This window comes from Xenopus laevis, chromosome 9_10S, assembly GCF_017654675.1.
Source record: "Xenopus laevis strain J_2021 chromosome 9_10S, Xenopus_laevis_v10.1, whole genome shotgun sequence".
NCBI lineage: Eukaryota > Metazoa > Chordata > Amphibia > Anura > Pipidae > Xenopus > Xenopus laevis.
In genome coordinates this window covers 6083199-6106366 of record NC_054388.1, presented here as the reverse complement: position 1 = coordinate 6106366, position 23168 = coordinate 6083199, and the positions used below count along the sequence as shown (strand labels likewise).

Here is a 23168-nt window from a genome sequence, read left to right as displayed (position 1 = left end):
ACATTTCAGCATTCATTTTCCTATTGTGTCCTAACAAGTACATCCATGAGATCCTGTTTGTATAATTTAATTTATAGTTTACTTAGGCTCCTACTAATAGTTGCCTGCAATGCCGACAGATCTGCCTGAACATTCCCCATAGCTTTCAAAGCAAACTCTTGTATCCCCAACATGAATTTCCTTCATTTACAAAAAGTAACAGCTTCTCACCCATATGGGAAGGGAGTGTGACTGTGGGATAGCAGGTATAGTAGGGAGAGATGGTGTCTATAGTAACAGTGGATAATAGTCTCTGGGAAGGGAGTGTGACTGTGGGATAGCAGGTATAGTAGGGAGAGATGGTGCCTATAGTAACAGTATATAATAGTCTCTGGGAAGGGAGTGTGACTGTAGGATAGCAGGTATAGTAGGGAGAGATGGTGCCTATAGTAACAGTGGATAATAGTCTCTGGGAAGGGAGTGTGACTGTGGGATAGCAGGTATAGTAGGGAGAGATGGTGCCTATAGTAACAGTGGATAATAGTCTCTGGGAAGGGAGGGTGACTGTGGGATAGCAGGTATAGTAGGGAGAGATGGTGCCTATAGTAACAGTGGATAATAGTCTCTGGGAAGGGAGTGTGACTGTGTGATAGCAGGTATAGTAGGGAGAGATGGTGTCTATAGTAACAGTGGATAATAGTCTCTGGGAAGGGAGTGTGACTGTGTGATAGCAGGTATAGTAGGGAGAGATGGTGTCTATAGTAACAGTGGATAATAGTCTCTGGGAAGGGAGTGTGACTGTGGGATAGCAGGTATAGTAGGGAGAGATGGTGCCTATAGTAACAGTGGATAATAGTCTCTGGGAAGGGAGGGTGACTGTGGGATAGCAGGTATAGTAGGGAGAGATGGTGCCTATAGTAACAGTGGATAATAGTCTCTGGGAAGGGAGTGTGACTGTGGGATAGCAGGTATAGTAGGGAGAGATGGTGTCTATAGTAACAGTGTATAATAGTCTCTGGGAAGTGAGTGTGACTGTGGGATAGCAGGTATAGTAGGGAGAGATGGTGCCTATAGTAACAGTGGATAATAGTCTCTGGGAAGGGAGGGTGACTGTGGGATAGCAGGTATAGTAGGGAGAGATGGTGCCTATAGTAACAGTGGATAATAGTCCCTGGGAAGGGAGTGTGACTGTGGGATAGCAGGTATAGTAGGGAGAGATGGTGCCTATAGTAACATTGGATAATAGTCTCTGGGAGGGGAGTGTGACTGTGAGATAGCAGGTATAGTAGGGAGAGATGGTGCCTATAGTAACATTGGATAATAGTCTCTGGGAGGGGAGTGTGACTGTGGGATAGCAGGTATAGTAGGGAGAGATGGTGCCTATAGTAACAGTGGGATAATAGTCTCTGGGAAGGGAGTGTGACTGTGGGATAGCAGGTATAGTAGGGAGAGATGGTGTCTATAGTAACAGTGGGATAATAGTCTCTGGGAAGGGAGTGAGACTGTGGGATAGCAGGTATAGTAGGGAGAGATGGTGTCTATAGTAACAGTGGATAATAGTCTCTGGGAAGGGATTAGGGATGTGGAATAGAAGGTATAGGGACAGGAGGAATAACAGGCCTTCTCTATGTTGCCCCAGACCTCACAGACAACCTTGTGTTCACTAGAATGAAATGTGAAGAATTGACCCTCTTGGTTGATAAATCCATCTTCACTATAATAAACAGCAATTACTTTGCAAGGCACTTTATCTTGAAACCCCAGCATGGGCCTGTGTAATCTTTTATCTTCAAGGCAGCAGACTGAATAGATTTCTGTTTTCAAGGTGGAGGAAAAGACAAAAGGTGCTCAATGCAGATTATGGTAAGAAGGCCCAGGTCTTACATGTTGGGGCTTAGATAACTGCACTTCCCAAGACCCCCACAGGTAAATGCTTTCCATAAATGCACTCGCTCATTAATACATTTTCACTTACAAGCAGATCATTTTAGCATTGAATTTACCGACACTTAAGTAGATTTGGGATTAAACCAGAGTGTGTCGTGACCGAGGATTTGTTAAACATATGGACTTCAGATAGACGTGGGGAAAGAGGAGGCCAGTTCTCATCAGGTTTAATATCTGTTGTTGTTGTTAAACATGTAAAGGTCAAGGAACACCTGGAGATTGGGGGAGATTTTAGTCGCCTGGCGACTAATTGCCTCTTATTTGGGGCGACTAATCTCACAAGTAAATTTCCATTGACTTCGGAAATTGAAGCGCCTGCAGACGATTTTTTATTGAAGCAGGAAGACACAGGGAGGCAGTTCGGGGAGATTAGTCGCCCCAAAGAAGAGGCGATTAGTCACTGGGTGACTAAATCTCCCCGAATCTCCAAGTGTGCCCTTATTCTAAGGGTAAGGGCACACGTTCAGATTTAGGGAGATTAGTCGCCTGGCAACAAATCTCCTTTTCTTCGGGGCGACTAATCTCCCCAAACTGCCTCCCTTGCCTTCCCGCCAGCTAAAATGTAAATCACCGGTGGGATGGCACTCGGAGCGATTCATTTTCCTCACGAGGAAACTTCAGGCGACTTCGGAAAACAAAGCACACCGATTGCCATCCCGCCAGCAATTTAAATCTAGCCGACGGGAGGCAGTTTGGGGAGATTAGTCGCACCGAAGAAGAGGAGATTTGTCGCCGGGCGTCTAATTTCCCTAAATCTGCCTGTGTGCCCTGACCCTTAGGGCAGAGACATACGGGCAGATTTGGGGAGATTAGAGCCCGGCGACAAATCTCCTCTTCTTCAGGTCGATTAATCTCCCCAAACTGCCTCTCCTGCTAAAATGTAAATCGCCGGCGGGATGGTACTTGGAGGAAACTTTGGGCGACTTAGGAAAACTGAGCGCTCCGAGTGCCATCCCGCTGATGATTTACATTCTAGCCGGTGGGAAGGCAGTTCGGGAAGATTAGTTGCCCCAAAGAAAAGGAAATTTGTTGCAGAGCCACTAATCACCCCGAATCTAGAGTCTGGTACAGAAGTAAAGGCATGTGGTATAGTGACTTGTTCCTCTGGCCCTACAATATAGGATTTAGCGTCTCCTTTCATTTTCTTCAGTAGAGACAGACAAATAATTAACTCAAGGCTCTGGACACCAAGGAAACAAGCCAAGAAATGAGACACCAGGATTTGCGACTGAGCCCCAAAAACTATCAATTGCAGGTAGTAACGAGAGGCAGATCTGTGCTTATATTAATGGAAATCCCTTATTATCCAAAGACCCCAGGCCCACAAACACAGAACATTTACGATGGCCATCAGAAGGCGGCCTCTCCCAGTGGGACTTGGGCTTAATTAAGAAATGTCAAACGTGAAGGAGGTAAAGTCACTGTATACATCACGGTAATTACATCAAAGGAAATTTACAGCTAAACTCCTGTTTCGTTAATTAACCCGCAGTTAGTGTAATTAGGAGCACCTAACGCAATGCAATTCCCCTGTAATCAATTCGAAATCTCAGTGAAAAGAAAAAAAAAATGTGTTGCCCCAGAGGGGAAGGACAGGGGCAGCATAGGAAATAATAGAACTTCAAGATGAGACAGTAGCACCTTCATACAAGATTGGAAATGAGAACAAATTAAAATTGTAATTTTAGAGAACTAGTAAAGCTTGGCCGTACATATACCAATAACGTTTTGTATGATCAATGGTCCATGTTTAATGGCTTGTCAATCCTGACAGATATCCCTTCACTATGGTTGGTTTGGGGATTGGGCAGGTTTCATGATTTCTTCTCCTGATGCACCTTGTTGGCCATGGTGCATGTCCGATAAAGACAAGAAGAAGAACCATGGAAAGGTGGCCATGTAGCGGATATGCTCTCTTGTCTGTTCCTCCCATCAGCAAACCTGATTGGCCAATGTATGGTCAACTCAAGTGAAACGATGGAAAGGATGTTGACAGATGTTGAGAGTATTAGAAGAGTAGGTATCAGATAAGAAGGGTTTGGGAAGAGGCATGAGCAACAAACAAGGACAACAAGAGTGGAAAATGGTAAATATGTTCTCCAGGGTCAAGATAAGTATAAAGAGATGCCAATGTGCATGGGAATATGCCATTGAAGCTGCAGATGTAGAAAGATTTAGAAATCTAATTATACGTTTGCGTCCCCCAAAAAGATTTAGCAGCAAAGTACTCAGAAATGCATGGAAGGTATTTATTATAAAGCCAATATGTGAGCCAATGACCACCACGGAAACCATCACGGTGTCCCAGGCAAACGAATGTGTAATGTACGGTGAACTAATACCGGCAATGAGATCTCGGAGCGTCTTCAAAAACATTTTTTTTAAAAAAAGAACCGTGACAATGCAACTACCATGTTGCCAGACCCCACCTTCCTCTGACAAGACATTCTCCTCCTCCCTCCGCCCACTCCTGAACTATTTTTGCATTTCTGGCTCCCCCCCACCTCCTTCTTCCCGAAACCGTTTTCTCTCTGAATTCAACTGACAGAAGAGTAACATTTTGAAAGGGGGGAGAAAAAACATTTGTATAATAAATGAGCAAAGGAAAATGCACCAGAAGCTTCCAAATAAAAAAGTTACTTTTTCCAAAGAAAAATATACATTTCTGCAAAATGTTTGTAATGATGATGATGATGATGGTCAATGAGTTCACAATCAATATTAAGGACCAAGCAAAAAATAACTGCAAAATCAGTAGGAGATATAAAGTACCCCCTCCTCCTCAACCTGAAGGAACAATATTTAACTTCTTATTGACTTTCTTCTGCCAAGTAAGACCATAAGGAGTGGAATAACTTGTGTACATATATATCTATTTAGATCGAAACATTACAGCGACGGTAGAAGATTCCTCCTTCCATTCTCATGAGAAAGGTAAATAGAAATTAAACAGTTTATATACATTTTCACCAGAGCATTCAGCGCAAAGTTCAGGCTTTTCGAGGCAAACTAAACGTTCAAACAACGAGACGGTTTGAAGAGGGGGGATTAAGGAGCTGAGGGTTGTGTTGAAAGCTATGAAATTCTGTAAGGCAGTGGTTCGAAGACTTTCTCTTAAAGCCAACCTTGAAGGTCCTACGTTTGGTCATGGTCCCCTTAGCTTATAATAAGGTTACAGATAAAGAGGAGCAGAGGTATCAGCCATAGTTCTGAAAATAGGCATTTTCCCCCAAATCTCACCCTACTTTCAGGATGAGCCATCTCCTTCTACTCCAAGCTCACCCAATTTGAAGCTTATGTGGCAGACGGTTTTGTGGTCTGAGACAACCCAAATCCCAAGAACAAGACCGTCATCCAAGAGGTTAGTAAGGCTCCACCAGTGTGTAACCACATATTACTAAGCCCCACAGCAATTTTTTTCAGGCCCTAAAATCACAAGAAATTGATCTGTATTACCAATATTTATTGAAATTGTGCTCACTGGTATAACCCCGGACCTGTGCAGTTTTCTGCCGATAGGAGCACCGGCCCGGGGTTTCAGGTAAGTAATACAATCACTTGGGGGTGCCTAACATTTGGCACCCCCAAGTGCAAGACGACTTTCCTTCTCCTTTATTGATATACAATTTCAATAAATATTGGTAATACAGATTAAACTCTAGAGTTTGGGGCCTGAAAAAAATTGCTGTGGGGCTTAGTAATATGTAGTTACACACTGGTGGAGCCTTACTAACCTCTTGGATGACGGTCTTGTTCTTGGGATTTGGGTTGTCTCAGACCACAATACTGTCTGCCACATAGGCTTCAAATTGGGTGGGCTTCGAGTAGTAGGAGGTGGCTCATCCTGAAAGTAAAGTAGGGTGAGATTTGGGGGAAAATGCCTATTTTCAGAACTATGGCCCAAGTGCTAAACCCACTTTACTTCTCCTTTAAAGACCTCCTATGCCCCTGCAGCCTCAGGGTCTGCTTCCTCTGTAGGCTCCTGGGCTCAACAACTGCATCATCATTTAAACACAATATAACCACTGTTACCTTTGATATGAACAAAAGTTGGAACAACATACACAACCATACTTGCTGCCTAGTGCAGGGTTCCTTAACCTTTTTCACAGGGGTTTCAGCTTTTCAACCCCGAAAGAGTTGGTTGAGAATAAATGATGCACCTTATTAATAATTATTGACTACTGTGGCAGAACATCCCCATATAAACAGTAGGGGGATCCAATTATGGGTCCCAACTTATTGGTCATGAATCAGAGACCTAGTGAAAACCATCAAAAAGTCAAAGCATGGTGGTGACAGTAAGTAAATATTACAGAACCTAGAGAACATGTGATGTTCCAGTTGAAGAAGAAGCCACCAGAGAACCTGCTATCCAGATTTAGAGAACTCACAAGAGCTATGTCACCAAAGTACAAGCAAAGAGGTTAAACTGCACCAAAACCTGGACTGTTATGGCTGGACACCAACAAATAAAGTGCCTAGAAGCACGGCCTGTCCTGCATTAACATGTCTACAAGCATGTATCTGAGGGTGTTAAGGTGAACCTGTTCCTTTGACTGTTTATTAATGTCTGCCTGTGACATAAATCAAGCCTCTTGTTTCATTTAATCACGAGAAGAGCGTTCCTGCCTTGGCTGCTGGTGGATCAATGCTATAGAGCTGCGGAGGAGAGCTGCGGGGTACGGAAGCTTCTCCTGTACAAGTTTAGTTACTGCAGAGAGAAGCCAAATGTCTTCTACAAGATCAGTGTGAGCGTCCCCTATGTACGTCACTGGGACAGCCTGATTGCCGTGGTGCAGGGAAGATGGTTGACATTCCTGCCAGCTCTGACGTTTTCTCCGCATCACCCTTACACTGCTCGTCTACCAAATGCCTCGCAGTCTTCCGGAAGCTTCTGCTGCATTCTAAATCCATGAGCTTATTCTGCAAGGGACGCCAGTGGAATATTAACAAAGTTGGAGACGCAAATTAAAGAAAGGGTGAGGAGGTTAAATCGATTTACGGGCAGCGCATGTCTATGTCTGCCAGCACCAGAATGATGTTGAGGCTGGGAAATATCATCTGTCGGTAACTGCAATACCCAAGTATCAAATTAACCATTAACACCTAGAAGAACAGGGATGGGGTACTGTCCGTTATAACATTATATCAATAAACAAGGCGATACATGATACAAGGGTCTTAAGGGACCATTCATGGTGACCTCAGACAATGACCTTGCATTTATCTATATACTGTATTCATGAAGGTTTTAGGGATGGAGGCTGGTTATTTATACTTTGTCTTCCTCTCACTTTCAGACAGGGGACATGGAGTCATTTGTTACCTATGAAACCCAAAAGCAGATGCTGTAAAGAGCACAGCACTCTAGAGCCAAAAGACAACCAACACTAAGTTAAGCAAGCTCTTACTGCAAGACAGATCATGGAGCCACCAAGAACCATATGAAAAAGGGACACACTCTTAGGGGAAGACATAAAGCCAACTCTAACCACATGACATTGAGCTTAACCACTGCTCTTATAGCGAGACAATAAAGGCCACCTATAACCACATGACAATGAGACACTATTTTAGAACAAACAAGGAGCCACCACAGATAATATGACAAAGGGACACACTCTTAGGGGAAGACATAAAGCCAACGCTAACCACATGACATTAAGCTAAACCACAAGACAAAGAGACTAGCTCTTATAGTGAGACAATAAAGCCTGTAAGGTGCAGACCACATATAACCACATGACAACAAAAGAATATCTTAGAACAAGACATGGAGCCACCACAAACCATATGACCAAAGGACATACTCTCAGGGCAAGCCATGAAGCCAACTCTAACCAAAGACAAAGAGCCTAACTCTGATACTGAGACAATAAAGACGTTTAGCACATGACATGGAACCATCTATAACAATGTGACAATATCTAAGAGCAAGACATAGAGCCAACTCTAACCATGTGGAACCAAGACAAGCTCTTAATTCAAAAGAGAGACACAACTCAAACCAAGTCATGAGAAGACCTCTTACATCAAGACTGGAGCCACCATTACTCATGTGACTTTGAGGCAAGCGCATAGTGAAAGACATGGAGCTAACTCTTAAGACAAACAACCAACAGAACCAATAATACTATTGAGAGGAGAGGCCAAGGACATTTGTAATGGATGCAAAGCAGTGTGGGCGTCACAGAACTGGTTGCAGATAGATGTTGGGCTAAGAACCGAGCAAAGCCTTAGTATGGTGTGCAAGGCTATTAGCTGCACTGAGTGGAGCCAGGCTCTCTAATAAGATGCACAGACATGAAGGCAGCCTGCAAGTTCTCTATTGATCTGTAATAAAAATTCATGCCATGCTCTGTCCTCTGGGAGCAGGAGAAGGCTTAGAATGAATCAGATCCGCAGAGCCTACTTAGAAAACCAGCCGCTAATTAACCCAATAAACGAAGGTTTACCCCAGGGGTCAGTTTATGGTACCAGTACCTAAGCTGCATGCGGTAGTTCCGCAGCTTTCCATAAAGTCCAATTATGGGGTTAAAAGAACATTTCCCGAACACCGCAACAATACAGCCTGAAAAATACATTTGATGTCAAACAGCTCCACCTAGCACAGCACTCACGCGTTTCACTGCTCATGTCTGGATACGAGTGCCTTTAATTAGCATCAAAAAGAGAAAATGCAGGCGGCCATCTTTGTTACTGGACATTAAATATGGGGTCATTAGCTTTGGGTTCTCAACATACCCGTTTCATCCCCCTCATGATCAGGTCAACTTGCATTATAGTCATTAGAAGGACAGAGAGTATTTTGTTACTCTGAGAAGTATTAGCAATGCCACATACAGGGTCAGGCTGGTCTGACGGTTCCATCGCTAGAAGCCTATATAAGCTCGATTATTTATTATTATTATTTGGTACCATCCCACCAGTTGGTTATAGATAGTATGTTCTATGCCGAGTCTGACGCTGCCTAAATACAACTCATTTGCAATTTTAGCCTAGTGGGGAGGGGGCATAGTAGGATGTCAGCAGAGGACGGGGCAAGTAGAAAAATGAGTGAAAATAGAAATACACAGACAAAAGGGGGTCATTTACAACCCCAGACGCAAGTGTAAGACAACTAAGGGGTACCAGAGCCCCCCGGGGTTGTGAATGACACCCTATGTCTATGTACTTGATCCTAGGTGAACTTTTGCGTTGCCAATGGAGTCCTGTTTTAGTCACTTCCTACACTGCCTGCGGCGTAGGGACCAGCGATTTTTTTTCCGCACAGTTTTGCTGTGGAAATGACTCCAATGGGAGAAAAATCTCAAAAAAAAATTGCTGCCCATGCATTTTGGTGAATTTTCGCCGACTGTGAAATTTTGGCAAAGTGAAACGGGTCAAAATCGCCCATCGCTATTGGTTATGTGCCCTTTATAACCAGCACCTTAGTTGCTCACAGCCTGAAGAGAGATATACGGGTACAGGAGAGGAGGTTTGGGAAACTATAGTTTTGGGGGTTCTTTCCAGAATTTGGATCACTGTGCATCAAGACTAAAGCAACAAGAGTCCCTTCTAGTCCTGTCCGACCCCAGGAGCTCCTACTTGTCTCTCAAACAGCCTGACTTATACTGAAGTCAATGTTATAACTGCAGGGCTACAGCCAAATCTGCTTCAAAGAGCTCTGGATTCAAAACCCAATTAACGAGTCACTCATTAAAGTTTCCACTTCAGACCCGAGTTCCTAGTGTTCAGTATGAGGAAGAGAGACTGAGCACAAGTGGAAATTAATGAACTGGGTCGGACTGGGGCGTCCGGGGTCGACCAAAACTGAAACCTCCTCCCAACGGTCAACCAACGTCATGTAGCTCCCCCTAAAACAGAACCTCAACCCCCAACAGACATGGGCTTGGTCAGGCCCTACCAGGTTTTTTCCCAATGCCCCATCGGCCCAGTCCAGCACTGTTAAAGGATAAGTAAACCTTGAAAATAAGTTAATGTAAAATTGATGAGGGGACTATTCTAAGCACTTTTGCAATGTACATTCCTTATTTATTTTCTTTTAATTCCAAGATATTAAGGGATACATGTACTGTTAATATGAATGAATTTTGTTACAACAGCGCCACCTGCTGGTCAGTTTCCCACCAGTCTGACCAGCAAGTAGTCAAGGAAGTTGTCAGGAGAAAGAAAGAGGCTGCTCTGATGTTCTTCTGCTTAGGAAAGATGTGAGAAAGGATTCTAATTTTATTCCTGAGCAGAAAGAAAGTCATTCAATGGTCTCTCTCTGTACAGGCTATAAACATACTGGGTTCTCTCTCCTGCATGTGTGACAATTGTTCAGTATAAAAATAAAAACTGGGTAAATAAATAGGCTGTGCATAATAAAAATGTATCTAATATAGTTAGTTAGCCAAAAATGTAATGTATAAAGACTGGAGTGACTGGATGTGTAACATAATAGCCAGAATACTACTTCCTGCTTTTCAGCTCTCTAACTCGGAGTTAGTAAACGACTGTACGGAGGCCCACATGGGACATAACTGCTCAATGAGTTTGCAATTGATCCTCAGCATTCAGCTCAGATTCAATGTTTGGTGGAGAAATGTAAAAGCTTGAAGTCACCCCAAACAAGGGAAAGTTACATAAGACTGAAACTGCCAGATTTCGATTATAAAATAATGTTGGTTCCTACCTGTGAGTTTCTTCACGGGCTGCAGTCGCATGCTGATGGCCTGGTGGGTGAGTAGGGGGGACGAGGGCAGAGAGCGGGACATGCCCTCCATCATGCGGATGTGCTGCATTCCTTCTGTGACTGGGAGAGGGTTGATGGAATAATCCGGCTCAAATGCGCAGTCGTTCTCTGAGGAGGAGCCACCTGCAAATACAGCGTTATGAATGTCAAATAAAATACTCCCACAATGCACCTGCAATGGAGAAGAGCTGCCATGTTGTTTCCCTCATTCAAGGCATTCATCCATTTCTCTTTATCTCTGCTAGAGCTGCTGGAAGTCTATAGAGAAGATGACTGTACATTTAATTGCATCTGCGTGCCTGTTAATTCTCTGCACTGGTGGTTCTGACACCTGACACAATGTAGCAGATGCCAGCTGATTATCAGACTTGAAAGAGAACGGAGTTCTGCTACAAGAAAGTCTGAAAATATCTGGTCTGAGCAAATATGGCAGCCCCCGCCCATATTCATTCAAATATGCAGAAATAGGCAGTGTAAGGTAAGCACTATGGTAGCTCCCAGGCCTAAAGTATAAAAGATTACTATACAGAAGAATATTGATATCTGGCCGAAAATCCCGTCAGATCGCAGGATCGAGCAGGGTAAAAAATCCCGTTGGATCGTGCCCGCATGTGTTCATTGATGCTGTCCCATAATCCGACCAGCCAAATTGCCTCCATTCTGATCCGATCATGGGCCCTAGGGCCCAACAATCTGATCAGCCACACTCCCTTCCCAAAGACTATTATCCCACTGTTACTATAGGCACCATCTCTCCCTACTATACCTGCTATCCCACAGTCACACTCCCTTCCCAGAGACTATTATCCACTGTTACTATAGACACCATCTCTCCCTACTATACCTGCTATCCCACAGTCACACTCCCTTCCCAGAGACTATTATCCCACTGTTACTATAGACACCATCTCTCCCTACTATACCTGCTATCCCACAGTCACACTCCCTTCCCAGAGACTATTATCCACTGTTACTATAGACACCATCTCTCCCTACTATACCTGCTATCCCACAGTCACACTCCCTTCCCAGAGACTATTATCCACTGTTACTATAGACACCATCTCTCCCTACTATACCTGCTATCCCACAGTCACACTCCCTTCCCAGAGACTATTATCCACTGTTACTATAGGCACCATCTCTCCCTACTATACCTGCTATCCCACAGCCACACTCCCTTCCCAGAGACTATTATCCACTGTTACTATAGACACATCTCTCCCTACTATACCTGCTATCCCACAGTCACACTCCCTTCCCAGAGACTATTATCCACTGTTACTATAGACACCATCTCTCCCTACTATACCTGCTATACCACAGTCACACTCCCTTCCCAGAGACTATTATCTACTGTTACTATAGGCACCATCTCTCCCTACTATACCTGCTATCCCACAGTCACACTCCCTTCCCATAGACTATTATCCACTGTTACTATAGGCACCATCTCTCCCTACTATACCTGCTATCCCACAGTCACACTCCCTTCCCAGAGACTATTATCTACTGTTACTATAGGCACCATCTCTCCCTACTATACCTGCTATCCCACAGTCACACTCCCTTCCCAGAGACTATTATCTACTGTTACTATAGGCACCATCTCTCCCTACTATACCTGCTATCCCACAGTCACACTCCCTTCCCATAGACTATTATCCACTGTTACTATAGGCACCATCTCTCCCTACTATACCTCTATCCCACAGTCACACTCCCTTCCCAAAGACTATTATCCCACTGTTACTATAGGCACCATCTCTCCCTACTATACCTGCTATCCCACAGTCACACTCCTTTCCCAGAGACTATTATCCCACTGTTACTATAGACACCATCTCTCCCTACTATACCTGCTATCCCACAGTCACACTCCTTTCCCAGAGACTATTATCCACTGTTACTATAGACACCATCTCTCCCTACTATACCTGCTATCCCACAGTCACACTCCCTTCCCAGAGACTATTATCCCACTGTTACTATAGGCACCATCTCTCCCTACTATACCTGCTATCCCACAGTCACACTCCCTTCCCAGAGACTATAACCCACTGTTACTATAGGCACCATCTCTCCCTAATATACCTGCTATCCCACAGTCATACTCCCTTCCAGAGACTATTATCCCACTGTTACTATAGACACCATCTCTCCCTACTATACCTGCTATCCCACAGTCACACTCCCTTCCCAGAGACTATTATCCACTGTTACTATAGACACAATCTCTCCCTACTATACCTGCTATCCCACAGTCACACTCCCTTCCCAGAGACTATAACCCACTGTTACTATAGGCACCATCTCTCCCTACTATACCTGCTATCCCACAGTCACCCTCCCTTCCCAGAGACTATTATCCACTGTTACTATAGGCACCATCTCTCCCTACTATACCTGCTATCCCACAGTCACATTCCCTTCCCAGAGACTATTATCCACTGTTACTATAGGCACCATCTCTCCCTACTATACCTGTTATCCCACAGTCACACTCCCTTCCCAGAGACTATTATCCACTGTTACTATAGACACCATCTCTCCCTACTATACCTGCTATCCCACAGTCACACTCCCTTCCCAGAGACTATAACCCACTGTTACTATAGGCACCATCTCTCCCTACTATACCTGCTATCCCACAGTCACACTCCCTTCCCAGAGACTATTATCCCACTGTTACTATAGACACCATCTCTCCCTACTATACCTGCTATCCCACAGTCACACTCCCTTCCCAGAGACTATTATCCACTGTTACTATAGACACCATCTCTCCCTACTATACCTGCTATCCCACAGTCACACTCCCTTCCCAGAGACTATTATCCACTGTTACTATAGACACCATCTCTCCCTACTATACCTGCTATCCCACAGTCACACTCCCTTCCCAGAGACTATTATCCACTGTTACTATAGGCACCATCTCTCCCTACTATACCTGCTATCCCACAGCCACACTCCCTTCCCAGAGACTATTATCCACTGTTACTATAGACACATCTCTCCCTACTATACCTGCTATCCCACAGTCACACTCCCTTCCCAGAGACTATTATCCACTGTTACTATAGACACCATCTCTCCCTACTATACCTGCTATACCACAGTCACACTCCCTTCCCAGAGACTATTATCTACTGTTACTATAGGCACCATCTCTCCCTACTATACCTGCTATCCCACAGTCACACTCCCTTCCCATAGACTATTATCCACTGTTACTATAGGCACCATCTCTCCCTACTATACCTGCTATCCCACAGTCACACTCCCTTCCCAGAGACTATTATCTACTGTTACTATAGGCACCATCTCTCCCTACTATACCTGCTATCCCACAGTCACACTCCCTTCCCAGAGACTATTATCTACTGTTACTATAGGCACCATCTCTCCCTACTATACCTGCTATCCCACAGTCACACTCCCTTCCCATAGACTATTATCCACTGTTACTATAGGCACCATCTCTCCCTACTATACCTCTATCCCACAGTCACACTCCCTTCCCAAAGACTATTATCCCACTGTTACTATAGGCACCATCTCTCCCTACTATACCTGCTATCCCACAGTCACACTCCTTTCCCAGAGACTATTATCCCACTGTTACTATAGACACCATCTCTCCCTACTATACCTGCTATCCCACAGTCACACTCCTTTCCCAGAGACTATTATCCACTGTTACTATAGACACCATCTCTCCCTACTATACCTGCTATCCCACAGTCACACTCCCTTCCCAGAGACTATTATCCCACTGTTACTATAGGCACCATCTCTCCCTACTATACCTGCTATCCCACAGTCACACTCCCTTCCCAGAGACTATAACCCACTGTTACTATAGGCACCATCTCTCCCTAATATACCTGCTATCCCACAGTCATACTCCCTTCCCAGAGACTATTATCCCACTGTTACTATAGACACCATCTCTCCCTACTATACCTGCTATCCCACAGTCACACTCCCTTCCCAGAGACTATTATCCACTGTTACTATAGACACAATCTCTCCCTACTATACCTGCTATCCCACAGTCACACTCCCTTCCCAGAGACTATAACCCACTGTTACTATAGGCACCATCTCTCCCTACTATACCTGCTATCCCACAGTCACCCTCCCTTCCCAGAGACTATTATCCACTGTTACTATAGGCACCATCTCTCCCTACTATACCTGCTATCCCACAGTCACATTCCCTTCCCAGAGACTATTATCCACTGTTACTATAGGCACCATCTCTCCCTACTATACCTGTTATCCCACAGTCACACTCCCTTCCCAGAGACTATTATCCACTGTTACTATAGACACCATCTCTCCCTACTATACCTGCTATCCCACAGTCACACTCCCTTCCCAGAGACTATAACCCACTGTTACTATAGGCACCATCTCTCCCTACTATACCTGCTATCCCACAGTCACACTCCCTTCCCAGAGACTATTATCCACTGTTACTATAGGCACCATCTCTCCCTACTATACCTGCTATCCCACAGTCACACTCCCTTCCCAGAGACTATAACCCACTGTTACTATAGGCACCATCTCTCCCTACTATACCTGCTATCCCACAGTCACACTCCCTTCCCAGAGACTATTATCCACTGTTACTATAGACACCATCTCTCCCTACTATACCTGCTATCCCACAGTCACACTCCCTTCCAAGAGACTATTATCTACTGTTACTATAGGCACCATCTCTCCCTACTATACCTGCTATCCCACAGTCACACTCCCTTCCCAGAGACTATTATCCACTGTTACTATAGACACCATCTCTCCCTACTATACCTGCTATCCCACAGTCACACTCCCTTCCCAGAGACTATTATCTACTGTTACTATAGGCACCATCTCTCCCTACTATACCTGCTATCCCACAGTCACACTCCCTTCCCAGAGACTATTATCCCACTGTTACTATAGGCACCATCTCTCCCTACTATACCTGCTATCCCACAGTCACACTCCCTTCCCAGAGACTATAACCCACTGTTACTATAGGCACCATCTCTCCCTACTATACCTGCTATCCCACAGTCACACTCCCTTCCCAGAGACTATTATCCACTGTTACTATAGACACCATCTCTCCCTACTATACCTGCTATCCCACAGTCACACTCCCTTCCCAGAGACTATTATCTACTGTTACTATAGGCACCATCTCTCCCTACTATACCTGCTATCCCACAGTCACACTCCCTTCCCAGAGACTATTATCTACTGTTACTATAGGCACCATCTCTCCCTACTATACCTGCTATCCCACAGTCACACTCCCTTCCCAGAGACTATTATCCCACTGTTACTATAGGCACCATCTCTCCCTACTATACCTGCTATCCCACAGTCACACTCCCTTCCCAGAGACTATAACCCACTGTTACTATAGGCACCATCTCTCCCTACTATACCTGCTATCCCACAGTCCACACTCCCTTCCCAGAGACTATTATCCACTGTTACTATAGACACCATCTCTCCCTACTATACCTGCTATCCCACAGTCACACTCCCTTCCCAGAGACTATTATCTACTGTTACTATAGGCACCATCTCTCCCTACTATACCTGCTATCCCACAGTCACACTCCCTTCCCAGAGACTATTATCCCACTGTTACTATAGGCACCATCTCTCCCTACTATACCTGCTATCCCACAGACACACTCCCTTCCCAGAGACTATAACCCACTGTTACTATAGGCACCATCTCTCCCTACTATACCTGCTATCCCACAGTCACACTCCCTTCCCAGAGACTATTATCCACTGTTACTATAGACACCATCTCTCCCTACTATACCTGCTATCCCACAGTCACACTCCCTTCCAAGAGACTATTATCTACTGTTACTATAGGCACCATCTCTCCCTACTATACCTGCTATCCCACAATCACACTCCCTTCCCAGAGACTATTATCCACTGTTACTATAGACACCATCTCTCCCTACTATACCTGCTATCCCACAGTCACACTCCCTTCCAGAGACTATTATCTACTGTTACTATAGACACCATCTCTCCCTACTATACCTGCTATCCCACAGTCACACTCCCTTCCCAGAGACTATTATCCACTGTTACTATAGACACCATCTCTCCCTACTATACCTGCTATCCCACAGTCACACTCCCTTCCCAGAGACTATTATCCACTGTTACTATAGGCACCATCTCTCCCTACTATACCTGCTATCCCACAGTCACACTCCCTTCCCAGAGACTATTATCCACTGTTACTATAGACACCATCTCTCCCTACTATACCTGCTATCCTACAGTCACACTCCCTTCCCAGAGACTATTATCCACTGTTACTATAGACACCATCTCTCCCTACTATACCTGCTATCCCACAGTCACACTCCCTTCCCAGAGACTATTATCCCACTGTTACTATAGACACCATCTCTCCCTACTATACCTGCTATCCCCTATATCAAAACTGTGCCTGATGTGTGTGTGCATAATCACTAGGGGGCAATATAGGGAAAACTTTATACACATTTATATATAGAAGAATGTGCCGAAGTATTTTGCAGTATCCTGAAGCAAATTGCTGAACAACTGGACCCCTATATTCCCTTTAATAACCGCCTAAAAAGCAAGTCCTTTTTCCCTTTGGTTCTATGTCTCTAAGCACTAATTGCATCCGGGGCCAGTAGTGAATTAACATTTCTGGATTAGATGAAGTGACCGTGTTACTGAACCCGATTAAGGGAAGGGATTTATTTCTAGACGGGTTCCATACGTGACGGTTACAGAGGGACACAGTGGATCTTATAGAGAACACAAAGCCCCGACCCATTGCCCATAATCTCGGTGACTGCCAGGAACGTTCTGATGGAATGACAGGAGATCATTTGCACTTAATCCCCTGGACCTGTATAGGGGGTTTAGTCTGCTTTGAATTAAAGGATTTCTTGTGTTTCAATTACAAGGACACCTGGATTAAACTGTCAGGCTCAGCGGGGACAGGGGATGCAGCTAATCAGCCTTTTGCTCCCTGCAACATAGAGGGGTCTCTGATCTGCCTGGCACACGGCTCTAAGAGCTTCTCTTTGCCCCACCTCAAAGGGGAACTGATGCTGCGAATTAATAAATAATTTGTGATCAATTTAAAAATATTTTTCCCTGCGGCAAACAAAATGATTTATTCTGAGTCCAAGACTAACAGCAGGGGAATATTGTTTTGTCAATTGAGCCTCTGTCATTAAGCCATTGCTCTGTTCTAAACTAATGGATCTCAAACGTTGGAATGGCCAACAGAGGATGAATGAGCTGGATGAAATAATGCTACACCTTTCCTGCAGCCAAAACTAAAATACCCACAATGCCTTGCTTCCTGGTTTGTTAAACTGGCCATATACACTATACCAGGGGTCCCCAACCTTTTTTTACCCATGAGCCACATTCAAATGTAAAAAGAGTTGGAGAGCAACACAAGCATAAAATAGTCCCTTGGGGTGCCAAATAAGGGCTGTGATTGGCTATTTGGTTGCCCCTATGTGGACTGGCAGACTACAAGAGGCTCAACTTGGTACTATACTTAGTTTTTATGCAATTAAAACTTGCTTCCAAGCCTGGAATTCAAAAATAAGCATCTGCTCTGAGGACACAGAGAGCAACATCCATGGGGTTGGAGAGCAACATGTTGCTCGCGAGCTACTGGTTGGGGATCACTGCTCTATACCTAGTTGGCCCAGGAGCTAATGATTAGAATGCAAATGAAATGATTAAAAGCAAATGTCATTCTATTGAGGTTTATATTCGCTTTAGGGGAAGTCCAAGAGGGGCAACTTACAGTCCTCCAGACCCCCAGTAGTTATTCTAATGGAAGAATGGTGGAAGTTACAGTTCTACATCACCTGGATGCTAAAGGCTGCCTATCCCACCTCTCTTTCCTTCTACCTCCCATGTAAACGTGGGACAGTGGACCTTTCTTACCTTGGGTGGCCCGACCGTGGCGGCTGTCTACACTGTGCTGCTTCCGACTTTCCTGGAGTTCCTCGCTGCCTCCATCTAGGGAAAAACAAAATAACATGATGAAAAACTTCTCACTAAACCCAATGCAAATATACTGATGATGATGATGATGATGATGATGATGATGATGATGATGATGATGAATTAATAGAGGAGCTTATGGACAGGGGCAGGAATCCAAAGCAACCAAATGGGAGCACTTTATGGCAATAGAAAAGTACTTGCCACCTCAATGGTAATATTACCTTGCAGCCAATCAACAACTGACTTAGATCAGTCAAATACACATCAGTTATTAAAAGCAACAGCCTGATTGGTTGCTATAGCTTAGGCACCGGTGCACAACTACAGTGCGGAAGTATTTACACACACGTTGACTTGCTTATGGTTTAATCCAGTTTTTTTCAGTTTTTCAGTCTAACAGGCAGTTTGTCACTCACTGCCACATTCACACCGCTGCTTTCACACCACTCCCCAGAAGTTAAGAAAATCACCAGATTAGATACACATGTGGGAGTGCAAAACCCATAAATATTTCAACCCTTTTTATGGTCACATGGATGCAACACACATTCTGTCACAGAAAACAGCTGTTTGAGGCTCAGCGCAAGGCTGGACCAAGGAAGGATGGACCATGTCCCAATGAGGAAGACCAGGGACAATCTAGACTGTATGTTCCCAAGGACAAGCAGTAGATCATGAGCTGGTAACCAGTAGACTAGAAGAGTAGAATGCTGCCAACACAAACGCAGGTTCACCAAACATGTGACTTCAGGGGAGAGAAGTACAACAGAGGGTCCTGCATACGGTACGGAACTGGTTTTCCTTAGAAGAACATCTGGTCTGTCAATGATCCAGGTTAGGTTACAGTTTTTGGTTGAGAAGAACGTTCTGAAATACAGTTTCTAAAAGATAAAAGCTCCAGTGTAGAGTTTCCCTGAAAGCCTCGAATCACAGTTTACCTGAAAGAAGAAAGCTCCAAGTTACAGCATTTGGTTGAGAAGAAAGCTCTGGGTAAATTTCCAGGAGATTAAAACTCCATTTTACAGCTTCCCTGTGAGATGAAAGCTCCATGTTACGGTATTTGGTTGAGATGAAAGCCAGGGATGGTAGGGATGGGCGAATTCGTTTCCCCAAAAATTCGCCGCCGGGCCCATTAAAGTCTATGGCCGTCAAAAAAATGTTGTTGTGCGGCGAAATTTTTTTTTACAAGCGTCTTTTTTTTTTAACTCACGACACCATACAAGTCTATGGGCATCATTTTTGCGCCAAAACAAGGCGTATAAAATTCACCCATCCCTAGTATTTGGTTGAGATTAAAGCTCCCGATTACAGTATTGGGTTGAGACGAAAGCTCCTGGTTACGGTATTTGGTTAAGAATAAAGCTCCAGGTTACGGTATTTGGTTGAGATGAAAGCTCCAGGTTACCACATTTCTTTGAGATGAAAGCTCTGGGCTACAGATTCCAAGAGATGAAAGCTCTACAATGGCACTGAATGAATTTCCATTCTTTCTACTATTTGGTAATATAAGATACGACTAGTAATCTAGAGCAAAACTGTAACACTCGTGTGACAATGCCCATTAGTAGCATGAAGTAGCATTAGTAGATGAAAGCTCCAGGTTACAGTATTTGGTTGAGATGAAAGCTCCAGGTTACGGTATTTGGTTGAGATGAAAGCTCCAGGTTACGGTATTTGGTTGAGATGAAAGCTCCAGGTTACGGTATTTGGTTGAGATGAAAGCTCTAGTTTACGGTATTTGGTTGAGAATAAAGCTCCAGGTTAGGGTAATTGGTTGAGAATAAAGCTCCAGGATAGGGTAATTGGTTGAGAATAAAGCTCCAGGTTAGGGTAATTGGTTGAGAATAAAGCTCCAGGTTAGGGTAAGTGGTTGAGAATAAAGCTCCAGGTTAGGGTACTTGGTTGAGAATAAAGCTCCAGGTTAGGGTACTTGGTTGAGAATAAAGCTCCAGGTTAGGGTAATCGGTTGAGAATAAAGCTCCAGGTTAGGGTAATTGGTTGAGAATAAAGCTCCAGGTTAGGGTAATTGGTTGAGAATAAAGCTCCAGGTTACTGCTTTTGGTTGAGATGAAAGCTCAGGGCTACAGATTCCAAGAGGGGAAAGCTCTACAATGACATTGAATGAATTTACATTCTTTCTACTATTTGATAATATAAGATACGACTAGTAATCTCCAGCAAAACTGTAACACTCATGTGACAATGCCCATTGTCTTTAACTAAATCTGTCCCAGATAAAAAAAGCGCAGGATATTGCGAGTGTGTGTGTGGGGGGGTCTTTATATAAAACAATAACACAGCAGCTCCATTCATAGAGATGGGTAAGTGGATCTATCAATACAAACACACAGCTGAACTATTCTATTTATTCCGTTCCTAGAAGCCACTTAGCCTTGATGTGATTACAGGTTTGGCCGACAGACAGACAAAGGAGCAGCGGCGGTGATAGAAGGCTAAACCGAAAATTCGTGCAGTTAATCGAAGGCAAAGAGAATAATTCATGGACCTGACGCGGCACAACTGCAGTTTTATTGATTCCCCCTCGCTGCTGCGTATGATTTAAAGGCAAGTCAGGTGCTTATAAATAAAGTACATAATGACTGCCCCAAGTGTTTCCCGTGTAACGAGCGGTTAAATGTGGCACAAGGTCTCCTTGTGTGTTTAAGGGTTAACAAGAGGATAAAAACCCACGGCAGCCATCTTTAGTGAGGGCATAATAAGTAGCACAGGCACAACTGTCAGCTTTGGGAGTATCTTCATTAGAATTCTGTTCAGTAGGTCCCCAGCTTTGGTGCAGATGTTCCAGATATCGGAGGAACAAGAGCCGCATGAGAATATCTGTGCAATCGGGGCTGATGAAAGAGACACTGCAGTGCAGTCAAGTGATCTATTCCATTTCTGCTGCATTCTCAGCCTTCCTCCACTCAATGACCTGCCTCAAGTCCTCTCTTGTAAAACACCATATCAGGGGTACAGGGGGCTTTGTGTACTTATTATGTGCATTTAGTAAGAAACACAACATACAGAATCAGACCATAGGGGACATCTAGAGACTGCTGCACATTGTAGCTACACAGGACTGCTGCACATTGCATAAGATACAACAGCACTATGCAGTGAAATACACAGCGGCATGCATTATTTGTTTTGTTTTGATTACTTGACTACCAACCTGGGCTATGTGACAAGCAAAGAGCCAAGTACTCTATGACAAGGACAGAAGTTGCCGCTCTTTCCCTCCACTGAGCCTTGGACCATTGCTAGCCCCTTAGCCATGCACTTGCTAATTCTGTGTTCCATCGGGGGGACACCTCCTGGAACTATGAATAGTTCCTACTCAATGACCATTAACCAAAGGTGCAACTCTATAATACCAAGCAGTAAAACGAAGGCTCCACTATCTATCCATCTGTCTGTCTACCCATATAGCTATCTACCCATCCATCCGTCCATCTACTGATCCATCCGTCCTTCAATCTATCCATCCATCCATCCATCAACTTATCCATCTACCTACAGTATCTATCCGTCCATCAATCTATCTATCCATTCATCTGTCCATCAACCTATCCATTATCCCATCCACCCAACTACCCATAAATCCATCTACCCATCCATCCATCTACCCATCCATCCCTCTATCTACCCATCTATTTATCTACCTATACACCCATCCACACATCTATCTATCTACCGTATCTATCTACCGTATCTATCTATCTATCTATCTTATTATCTATTATCTATCTATCTATCTAATTATCTATTATCAATCTAATTATCTATTATCAATCTAATTATCTATTATCTACCTATCTATTATCTACCTATCTATTATCTACCTATCTATTATCTACCTATCTATTATCTACCTATCTATTATCTACCTATCTATTATCTACCTATCTATTATCTACCTATCTATTATCTACCTATCTACCTACCTACCTATCTATCTACCTATCTACATTTGAATACCCTTCTGTCCAATGACCCTCATCTGGGACAAGAGTGCACTAATGGCAGAAACATGTTTCATTGATCAGAATTACGCAGGACCCAACTAGAAGCAGTCACATTTTTATTATGCCCGACCCTCCATTAGACTAATGAAAGCAACACGTTAATGGGCTTGTTCTTACACAGACAAAAAGTGCAGAGTTAAAAGTGGCAGGCTTATGTAATGAGTGGCACAGGAGGCCACTAACATTAATGATCCCCAGTAACGACTCTGTTTAACAATCAATTTATTTCACTCTATAGAATTTCCACAATCAGACAAATGTAGGCTGAATTCTCTGGGGCAAACAAGCTGTTGTAAGGTAAATAACAGTAAGCAGGACAAGGCGGCAACACTGCAGCTTTATATCAGTATTGCCCAACTGTCACTTGCCCATCCATGGCATCCATAATGGGCAGCATATTGTCTCTTTAAAACCATTCCCCA

The 23168-nt window shown here is 44.0% G+C and overlaps 1 protein-coding gene across 5 annotated transcripts in view; it reads right to left on the bottom strand.

Annotated features, from left to right (window-relative positions):
- LOC108702563 (protein TANC2) overlaps positions 1–23168 on the bottom strand; it is a 200926-nt gene that overhangs the window by 69825 nt on the left and 107933 nt on the right. For all 5 annotated transcript variants that reach the window (XM_041578957.1, XM_041578953.1, XM_041578954.1 and 2 more), the window contains 2 exons: positions 18659–18733; positions 10607–10789 (listed from right to left, as the gene is read on the bottom strand). In XM_041578957.1, coding sequence (XP_041434891.1) covers positions 10607–10789; positions 18659–18733 — 258 coding nt within the window. The remainder of the gene's footprint in view (positions 1–10606; positions 10790–18658; positions 18734–23168) is intronic.